The 11,146-nt window shown below is 36.3% G+C and overlaps 1 protein-coding gene across 1 annotated transcript in view; it reads right to left on the reverse strand.

Moving 5' to 3' along the window:
• PDS5B (PDS5 cohesin associated factor B) overlaps positions 1-11,146 on the reverse strand; it is a 100,812-nt gene that overhangs the window by 41,958 nt on the left and 47,708 nt on the right. Inside the window, 6 exon segments of the mRNA XM_015852030.2 lie at positions 3,759-3,840; positions 5,311-5,389; positions 5,392-5,423; positions 6,942-7,093; positions 8,018-8,163; positions 10,215-10,309. Of these exon segments, the coding sequence (XP_015707516.1) occupies positions 3,759-3,840; positions 5,311-5,389; positions 5,392-5,423; positions 6,942-7,093; positions 8,018-8,163; positions 10,215-10,309 (586 nt within the window).

Raw genomic sequence — 11,146 nt, forward strand, 5'->3', positions numbered from 1 at the left:
CTGAAGAAAACTAGGCACTCCAAAAGAAAATGGGCTTTTGAGTTCCAGAACTATTGCAGAAAATGATAATTGATCAGGATATGGTAACTCTTTTAACCTTTTGAGAACAGTGTCAATCTTGGAAAGATTGAAGTATAATAAAAACCACAGGATCACAGAATGGCCTGGGTTGAAAAGGACCACAGTGATCATCGAGTTTCAACCCCCTGCTATGTGCAGGGTCACCAACCACCAGACCAGGCTGCCCAGAGCCACATCCAGCCTGGCCTTGAATGCCTCCAGGGATGGGGCATCCACAGCCTCCTTGGGCAACCTGTTCCAGTGTGTCACCAACCTGTGTATGAAAAACTCCCTCCTAATATCTAATCTAAACCTCCCCTGTCTCAGTTTAAAACCATTCCCCTTGTCCTGTCGCTATCCACCCTTGTAAACAGTAAACTCGTAAACAGTCCCTTCTGTTTATACAGTCCCTTCAAATTCTGGAAGGCCACTAAAAATAGAGCATGAGGTGAAGATTAGCAGTGTTACCAATGAATATCATCTCTGTCTTACAACATGGACACACTTCCAGGCATTAAATATTTTAGAGAACTTCCTGCCATCCTAAGTGTCAGAAGAACACTGCTGTTTTGGGGTTTTTTCCATCTCAGGGCTGAACAGGCACATTCAGACTATATTCAGAAATACATGGTGGCAGAGGGAACCCCAGAAACCAATTCCAGTTTACAGGCTTTACTTGATACAGAACCTCTAAAATGCATTCCTCTTGCAAATCAGAAAACAAAAAACCCACCACCCTTTATTGTGGAGTTCCTGTCTGATCTTCCAGTACTGAGTTGGTCTTCTAGTACTAGTGACTGAAGCTCTCATTAAAACAGCCTTTAAATTGCATAAAATACAAATCACTCATCCAAATATGAGATGGCCTATGTCAGAAGGATTCTTTTAACTTCTAGATATATAACCCCACCAAATAATGACAATCGGTGATCAAGAAACATTTCTGCTTAGAAGGCTGTGGAATTTTATCCATACATCTTTACATTCATGATAGAGAAGCATCAGAACAGCAGCATACCTGCAGCAAATTAAGCTTATACTTGTAATACAGACACAAGAGTATTCACCCACTTTCCCATATGCGGACAAGCAAATTTAACTGTATCATTTCTAGAGGAGAAAATTAGAAGTGATCGGATTTCTGCCTTTGTTCTTCAGAAAAAGATCTCTGCCTAAAGACAGGATTGATGTCTGTTCTGTATTAGAATAGAAAAAGTTAGGAAACTTCTTATTTCTGTTGATCGTGATACTTTCAGTCTCCTCAATCATGCTTGTTAAACAATAGAGCTCACACTGGGGAAAGCAGTGGGCAATAAAAGAGAAAGCCTCATGGGGTGGGGAAGGGAAAACCCTGAAGAGTTTAACTGGATGTCCAAATAATTTTCAAGTATGTGGGAAAAACAGTGGACTGGAAAATTCAAAAGGTCCATAGTCAGAGAATAATTTAGGTTGGAAGGGGAAACTGTTGGTTGCGTGGTTGAATTGTTTACTCAAAGCAATGCCAGCATAGATAAGGTTTTGCTCCAGGCCTCACCTTACTGTGTTTTTACGTATTTACAAGGATGAAGACTTCACAGCCTCTCTGGACAAACTGTTCCATATTTTACCATCCTTGGAGTCTTATTTGTTTTCCTCCTTACTATCTACTCAGAATTTCCCATTGGCCATTCTTTACATTGCTTCTTGTCCTACCCCAGGACATCTCAGAGCTCTTGCAATGTGTATACTCGCCACATGGAAAAAAGTCAACAATTAAGGTATTGTAAGTAATAAAGGTAGAAACTGGACCAAAGTGAAAAATCTACATATGGTAACATTAAGTTATGTTCTGAAAGATTACTTGTTCATTCAGTTTGGTTTTATGAAATAAAGGAGTTGCTACACTTCTGAATGGCAATTTCCATTAAAATTTAAAAAAAAAAAGTTTTACTACAATCAGCTGAGCATCTTAATTGAGCATAATTGGCAAAGGGCTACAAGAATGACCTGTGCAGTAGAAGGTCACAGCTGATTTCAGCCAGCTCCACACTCAGCCTACCCACCAACACTGGTCAGAGGAGCCCACAGAACCTCTGTGGAAACATTAAGGGTTGTAGCTGCTAGGGATGAGAAACCCTGGGGCAGGAAGGACAGCAGGGCAGAAGAGATCTGAGCAGGAACAGAGAAATGTGAAAGGAAGACAGGTAGAACAGTAAGAGTTGCTGGAGCTGGGGTAGAAAGGAGAAACAAGGAGAAGGTAAAACTGACTCAAAAGGAACCGCAGACAGTGGATGTACCCACAGCACAGCAGTAGGGAAAGAAACGAGCAGCAAAAGGAGCCCCTACATCTACCATAGCATGCAGCAAGGAGACTGGAGATCATGAAGCTGGAAACAGAAGTGTCAGATGGGGAGCAAAAGGGCATTTCGCTAAGTGTTAGCTTGCTTTTATTTCTGACTAATATCAGAATCAATAATTAAAATTGTTAATTGACAACAAACCAAATTCAGCAGTACTCCATCACTCAGCGCTGTGTTCTCATCCCTAACACTTCCAATTGAAACGCAGAAGAAAGAAGCAAACTCAGGTTTAGGATTATACCTAAGTTTATTTAAATTACACTAAAAATATGAAAAAGTCGATTGAAATCATTTCAATTGTCACTTAAACATAAGAAAGCATTACTGTATTGGCAATTACTGTGTTTAGAGTTCAGTGCAACATTCTAGCATGTTTTAAATGCACTCAGTCAAAATCATAATTTCACTGCAATCAACTTAACTACAAAAGGACTGAGCAGTATGATTTTGATAGGTCTCCTATGTTCAAGACAGTAGTACATCCAAGTAGACACTAAATAATCCAACTACACTTGTGCAAACACAGCTCCCCTCTCATCCTGTTCAGGTAATTTCCACAAATTGATAATTCAGCCATAAAAATGCAATTACGTTTCTTTCACATAGAGAACATAAAAACATCAAAACAGTCAAAAGATATGAATACGAGTACAGGAACATTTATATTTTACTAAATATTATTTTTAAAGGCCCCAAATTAAAAAAGTTTTATTATTAAAGTTGCTATCCTCACATTCTAAACCAGTCCTAGAATTTCATCTTTCTTTTCCAAATGAAAATGTGCACTTACAAGTAAAACAAACCTAAAATTTACCTTGAGAATATTCTAAACCTTCTAGGACTGTTTATTTTTCCTACTGAGCAAATTTCTAAACAAAGATATACAGTGTAGTTTAACATTCCCAACATAGCATTTAACAAGTTTACAAGAGAGAAGAGGAACAACCAACCTACTGGGATAAAATATATTTCTTAATTGTTACTAAGTTACATAAGGAAAGAAATCAGAAATTTCAGATATGTTTTCTCAATTGCTCAAGTTGGTAGTTAAAAAATTGTATGTTGTTTTTCCTCTTTCAGGAACCAAAACGATCCCAGCAAGATGCAACTCAAATACCAGGGACGTGTATTTCAGTATCAAATATTTAATGAATTTCTTAGAAACATCTCTCTCTTCACTCTTACTGACAAAAGACACGTATGTTTCCTACTGCAAGTGTAGTCTAGCAGATCAAAGTCTTTTCTGTCATTAAAAATGATCTGGATTATGATTCTATGATTGGCATTAATGTAATTAAAAGCAGGTTATAATTTTAAGTAACCCACGTTCACTGTGGAATAAAGACAAACAGAACTTACTTTTGGTTGTTTTATTAGGTCAACCAAATCTTTTACTTGATGTCGTAGCAGATTCTGACATTTCCACATTTCATTCAATGCTCTAAAAAAAAAAAAAAAAAAGGAGAGAAAATACATTAAAAAAGGAGAAAATTTTCTAAGTCTCCTATTCAATAAACAGTATAACTGTGCCCGTCACCTGAAATTTTATCACCATGTGAGCAAACAGTAAATGTTTCCTGAAGGAATGATATAGAAAATTTAACTGACCATACTATACTGGAACAAAGAATGATTTTGAAACAAGGTCCATTTCAAACGTTTAGCTACAGTGCTTTTAAAAGCGGGTAATAACTGATGTCTGCCTCGTAAAGAACTTAGCTGTACAAGACCAAAGTCATTCTTCTAAATCCATTCGAAGAAGCAGGCTAAGGCAGATATTTAGGATTTTTATTATCAAAACAATTCCCAGAAAGCACCAACTAGGTGTCCAAACTGTGAAAAGTAGGCACTGATTTAGACTTGTAAGGGATGCATTAGAGAGAGCCTACAGCTCTCTTCCCAGGAAAAATAAGGCATCTTTAAAAAAAAGAAAGTAAATCCACCATTTCAATTTAAGTAGAATTCAAAAGGAAAAGTCAGTCCCATTTAAGTGAATATACTACATCTTTCAAATGCATTCTGCAGCATGTGAAAGCTGTAGAATTCAGAAGTTATTTGTTGTCTGAAATACCAAGTACTGAAAAAATCCCGTTCCACATTTTGTTTAGCCTGTACCAGAAATTACTACAACAGTAACTTCTTAATATTGTTTTTAATTTATAAAACTAGCGTTGTAGTATCTTTGGACTACATTACACCTAAAATGCAGGGCATCCAAACACCTATAATTGAATTCCAAAGTTGCTTTTTAGCCATTCTATGACATTTGTGAAAAAATACATTTGATTTCCAAAAACTAAGTAAAATCAAGGAAATCCAATCAAACAGCAAACATTACAGCAGCAAAACTGTCATTAGTCTAATTCACAAATTTTAACTTGGAGAGGGCAAATAATTGCCTTCTCTAAACACATCTGTCTTCTCTAAACACAACTGTAAGTAAAATGCGTGCTGAAGGAAAAGAGGCAAGCAAGTAATTTCTTCCCACTCTTAAGTCATCTTGGCTGCTAAAATGAGGAGTGTATTAATTCCAAAGTTGTCAGATAAGATCTAGTAAATGCCACTAATCTATGCTAACTCTTTCCAGACATGAGAGGACTGACATGCACACAAGGCCCCCTTGGCAGCCCTTTGGCACTGCCTTCTTTGTTGTCTTTTTTTTTTTTTTTTTTTTGGTTGGTTGGTTTTTTTTAAGTTGCCTATGGTTAAAATGTACCACACCTTGAAAACCACCCTATTGGTTTTTCAAACTCTCACCTGAGGGAGCATGCTGAAAATGTAATATAGCAATACTAATAGTCTGTGAACTGCTTTTGTATACTGCGCTAGGCTAGACATAACAATTTAGAACCAATTTACAATAACAACTGTATTAAAAATTATATTGCATTAAGTAAAAAATAGCACATACTTTACAGCATTTGAATCCAGTGTTGCGTAAAGGTAATACAAACATTTCATTCTTTCATTTGTTTCCAAGTTGTGAGGACCATGTACTGAGCAAAGATGCGTTCAACAAGTAATCTGAAAGCAAGAAATGAGCTCAAATTGTTAATAAGTTCATTCAGAAATTCTCTAGAAATTAGTTGTGGCATACTAAGATTCAAAAGCCTAAAGGCAAGGCCACTTAACTTTCAATAAAACTCAGCATCACGTAGACACAAGATATCTAAGGAAGTCATAGTATTGATGTTAGCAGAACATTTATTAGATGACATTATCAAAATCAATTACATACATCTAGATAAAAAATCAAAGGATGTCTCAATTATCAGCCTAAAGGATTAGTATCATGTCTGTTATTGAGTTGATGTAATATGAAGGGCTTAAAATAGAAATAAAACTCATGCTGATTATTAGACATAATCACAAAGCCCAGAAGAACTCAGATAGTAGTCAGAAGCCCCTTTCTGAATGGAAAAGTTAATCTCATTTCTGTTGCTTCCATAGTGAAACTCCAAGTACATTCATAAGGAAATTAATAAAGGTTCCTGCTACATCTTATTTAGAGACAGAAGAAACAAATTTTGGTTTCTGTCAGTTACCAAGAAAGAAAACCACACCCACGTTGCAATCGTGTACATTTAGTCTGGAAATGAGAACAAAACCCTCATCCTTATGTGCAAGCTTATGTTCCTAGAGTCTTCCAATGGGATCAGGTGGTCAAAATCCAAGCTCAGCTAGTTTTAAGAGATCTTGAAATTTTCATAAACCTGTGAATGAGGATCTGATGTTCAAGAGAATTCTTCCTATCTTCATGTGGTAAGATGGGAAATAATTGCTAATTTTGCAGGTGACATTTTTCAATAGTACAATTTTTTAGAAAGGCTTGTATAGGTTTGCAATGTTTTTTGTATTTCATTATGCTATGAAGACCAAAGATTCATCTTGAAAGCCAACAAGATCATATCAATTAGTCAAGGCAGACCAGCTCCCAAACTAGTTCCCACTGTGGGTTCAGAGGAAGGTCAGGAAGATGATAAAATAGCTGGAGCAACTCTCCTACGAAGAAAAGCTGGGAGAGCTGGTCTTGTTTAGTTTCAAGAAAAGGAGGCTCTGGGTAGACTTCATTGGGTCCCTCCAGTACTCAAAGGGAACTTAAAAGCAGCAGGGGTTTTTACACTGTCAGATACTGACAGGGAAAGGGTCAATGGCTTTAAATTAAAAGAGGGTAAATTTAGATTATATGTTAGGAAGAAATTCTCTACTCCAAAGGTGATGAGGCACTGAACAGGTTGTTCAAAGAAGTCACGGATTCTCCATTCTTGGAGGCATTCAAGGCCAAGTTGGATGGGACCATGGGCAGCCTGATCCAGTGGTTGGCCACCTTATCCATGACAGGGGAGCTGGAACTAAATGATCTTTAAGGTCCTTTCCTTTACAAGATTTTATGAAAATTTGACTGTAGCCACGGAAGACTGTGCACTTCTTCAAAACATACAGAATGAACACCTTGTCAACATGTAAGCTCAGAGGAAAAGCAAATTGAGAAGTTACCACATCTATCCAAAAACATACCCAGTTTCCAAAAAGGTGACTTACCGGTCATCAATACTGTTTTGATAATATATATGCAGAAGTTTATCTTTGATCCATGATATCTGTTTTGCAGCTTCTTTTCCTGCTTCTGACTGTAATGAATATTTCTTGTATATCTGTGCAAGTCCCATCATAGCTTCTTTCCTCACTCTCCACTTGAGAAAAATAAATAGTGCCACAATTTAGCAGCTTAAAATTCAAACCTGAAAAAACTGTTGAACTTCCCGGTAGGTATTTCCTATTCTACCTCCAAATAAATTTTTTTTTTTTTTAAATAAGTTTGAGTAATAAGCACAATATTTTCTCATTAGGACAAACATTATGCTACTTCTATTATGCTAAACACAACAACAAAGGTAACCACTATGTAAGCACACCTCTTGAATTTAGAATTATAAGCAATTCAATTCAACACCCTTTCTCACAAACCTGTTGTTGAAAACTTGAGTTTGTATTACATCTGTAGCAGGGAAAAGCATGTCACCAAATGAAAAAAAGTCAAGTGACAATTTTAAGTTTGCCTTTAGCAGCCTTGTTTACCCCACTTTAAAATATGAAGCAGACTTCTATGTTGTGCCAAATAACCAGGCAAAACCAAACTAAATTTCAAGGCTGTTCACATTTGAAAGCTACTATACACACAGTCTTCCAAAGTTCTAATTAAAATTAAGCAATCCAGCTATCTCTAATGGCAAAACAATTTGCATCAGTAATCTGCCATACATTTTGAAATTTGCTCTCAAAACCTCATTTGAAATATGTCAATGTTATAAAAGGGTCTAATTTTATTCTAAAGTTATAAAAACTAGACAACTGGAACAAAGTAGTGCAAGCAAAATATACTACATGTTGAAACACAGATATCATAATAATACAGCACAAAGAAAGTTGCAGTTTAGTCGGGGCAAAAGGTGCCTCATTAAATACACTGCTTCAAAAAATTGTTGCTTTACATGAGTTTTCATTAGATATTTTAAAAAGCAGTTCAGCACTTTAGAAGTATTACTTCTAAGAAACAAAGCCAATTACAATAAGATGCAAGAGAACAGAAGACACTATTGGTACTAATTATGTCTTACCCGCTTGTCCAGTGTTCGTTCTCTGACAAAATTAAGCAGGTGATCATTGACAAGCAGCAGATCTTTTTTAGCAGCAGTAACTATGGATACTATAACATCATGCCTTATCGCCTCTTCAGGATCATGTGACCTTACTTTAAGATATTCTGGGGAAATAAAAATAAGTACTTTATTTTAAGTACACAGCTTCAGCTATTTTTATTTCTCTAGGGGCTGCCCCAACTGACAGAAGTGGAAAACCATGGATTTCCACAGTTTGGAGCACTGACAGTAAGAAACCACTAATTTTCCTTACTCTTCACTGGAACGTCTGTAATAAATGTTTTATTTGCTTAATATATTAAATATCCATTATATCTACATTAGCAACTATTATAGTCCAAGAGAATTGGATCTGTAAAGCTGAGCAGACAGTGCTAGGAACTTGATACTCACACTATACGCATTTTAAAGCCCTACTTTTGGCTAGAAGCTACTCTCTGCAGACTCCTATATGTCCCTGGACTTACAGAGTGCATTACTTGCACTCCTGAATACCATTCGCTTACTTTCCAAATTGAACCTAGTTCACATGCTCTAGAAACACTCCACAATGTGAATCACATAAGCACAGTAAGCTGAGATATAAAAAAGCATACTCAAGTAAACTAGATGTTGACTCAGACAAATCCTTATAATTCCTCGACTTAAAGCAATTCTTCTAGACTAGTTTGGCACATTGCTACTTATTATTTGGTACTACCACTAATTTTCTCCTATACATCTGAAGATTTCTGCTGGTAAGTATCACATTTTTATGAATTTCTATCGTTTTAGAAAAGCACAAAACAGACAGCAAACTTCATTTATCTTTAGAAGTATGTATTCTAGGTTAATTTAGGAGCACACATTGGTAGGAGGATGCACATAAAAGGCCATCAGATCACTGCATGCAGCATGTATCAGTGAAACACTAAGAGCATTAGGAAACATGGAAAATTCTAAGTTTGCTCTAAATAACCACAAGTTACTGCACTCTTACTACAGCTCAGTGAATGATAATTCCCAAGTCTATCTGAAATATTCACCCTTCACACTGCTGGTAATCAGCACAAATGTCAAAAATTAAAAAGCATAAGAAATAAAGCTTTGCAATTGAAGTTACAAAATTGTAAAAATAAAGAGCTTTTTGAAAAAAAAAAAAGTCTCAGATGAAAACAGCCTCAAACAAATGAAGATTGCCATTGCACAATTATTGTATACAACACCCGTGAGAGAGAAATTTTGGAACCATTTGTCTGCGATAAGCACTGTAGGAAGAGAAAGGGGCGAGCTGCGTTACATTTCTCAGAGGACACCATTAGAGGGGGCACAATGTCTTTCAGCAACAGTGAAAAAAATAAAAACACCTTGAAAATGCACTCCTGAGAATCTTTACCATTGCCATTACAGAGAAGTCGCAGCTTAACAATACAATAACTACAACGTGACTTCAGCTTGCATGTGTTTGTCTAAACTGACAAACGTTCAAGCAGGCAGGAGGGAAGTCCCATGCAACTAACAGCCCCATAAATCTCCTCCTTAGGGGAGATGGTCAAACATACTACCTCCAAAGAGGGAGATGAGTCATCAGGGGAAGATGCAGCCTTCAAATACACTTTGAAAAAAGCAATCCATTCAATAAACTGCACTTTTGTTCATTAAGGCATATAGGAGAGACAAATACCAAATGCTTCTATCCGTGCCATTTGCATTCCTCCTACTAAGATTTTGAATTACCGGCTGTGTTTGATATGGAGGAGAAACCAATGGCTGCGGTCACAGTCCCAAGGACTGTTTTGGTACTTTAGATAGTGGCTACATAATATTTACACTTTTTTTGTTTGTGGAACTTAAGTTCTACACTCTACACCCTAATAAATGCCATGACTAGTTAGTTGGACAGGCTGCTTTTGCCTGATCCCACGGTGCTTCATTTCAACAGCAGTTGGGAATGCAACTACTCAAAGACAAGGAGGCCTTGGGTTAAGGCATTCTTCGTGCACCACCTCCATATCTGAGAGGCAGCACTGGAGGGTAAGGGACTCTGCCAGTAAGAAACCCAACCTCAATTATACCCTCTATGATGCCAGAGAATGCTGTTTAGTGTTAAAACTAACCTTCCAGACTTCTCCACAGGATTTATAACTATATTTTAATGTTATAATAAGTCTTGTACCTGTTAAGTCTTTTGCTAGGTCGGGGTGGTTCATAAGGCAGTGACTTGCAAATTTCACACATTCAAGACGAATAGGTACATGGATATCATTAAACCTATTTTGAAACAAGACAATACATTACAACAAGAACAATGACAACAACAGCAAAATCATAAAAAAAAAAGTCACTCATTACTCGCTTCTTTCCACAAAAAAAAAGAAATCTACACTTCCCATGCACAGTTACATGCACAAAAGAGCTCTGATTTCCTAAAATTCATTTGATCATCCTTAAGAAAAGTCTTGTGCCCACATATTGATTCCTGTTCTAAAGAGGAAAGGAAATATCCTCCCCGGTACACATGAAAAACTCACAGGCAGACAACAGTTATTTACTGAAAGATGTATTACATTTTAAACATCATTTCTCTAACCTTCCAGCTACTCAAGCATGAACCGTGAATCAGCACCTGAAAAATGGTGTAAAATGGTGATGTTCTTCTCTTTACAAATCAATGGGCATCTAACCTAGTACAAATTCCTTCTAAGAATGATCCATACTTCATCTTCAGTAAAATTGGCTTCTGAAAGACTGAACTGAATTTGATGTTTGAAAATTAGCATTTTCTCATGTTTAAGTTTGATATAAGTAATGATATAAACAGAACGATTGACACAATAAGGGCTACCTTCTTCTGAAAAATAAAATGCATCAAAATGTCTGGATTTAAACAACTTTTAATCAAGTTTTAGAACACTTTTTTTGTAAAAATGCTTATTTATCAAAGAAAGATGTTTCAAAAAATGCCTATTTTAGTAAAAGTTAGTTATGTTTTCTAAAGGAAGATATTTAAGAATGGCTTCTCTAATAACAGCTATTTTAACTTATTTAAAATCCTTGCAAAGTAAATGCACATCTGTAGTTCATAACTGGCTGAAAACAGTAATTATG

This window comes from Coturnix japonica, chromosome 1, assembly GCF_001577835.2.
Source record: "Coturnix japonica isolate 7356 chromosome 1, Coturnix japonica 2.1, whole genome shotgun sequence".
Taxonomy (NCBI): Eukaryota; Metazoa; Chordata; class Aves; order Galliformes; family Phasianidae; genus Coturnix; species Coturnix japonica.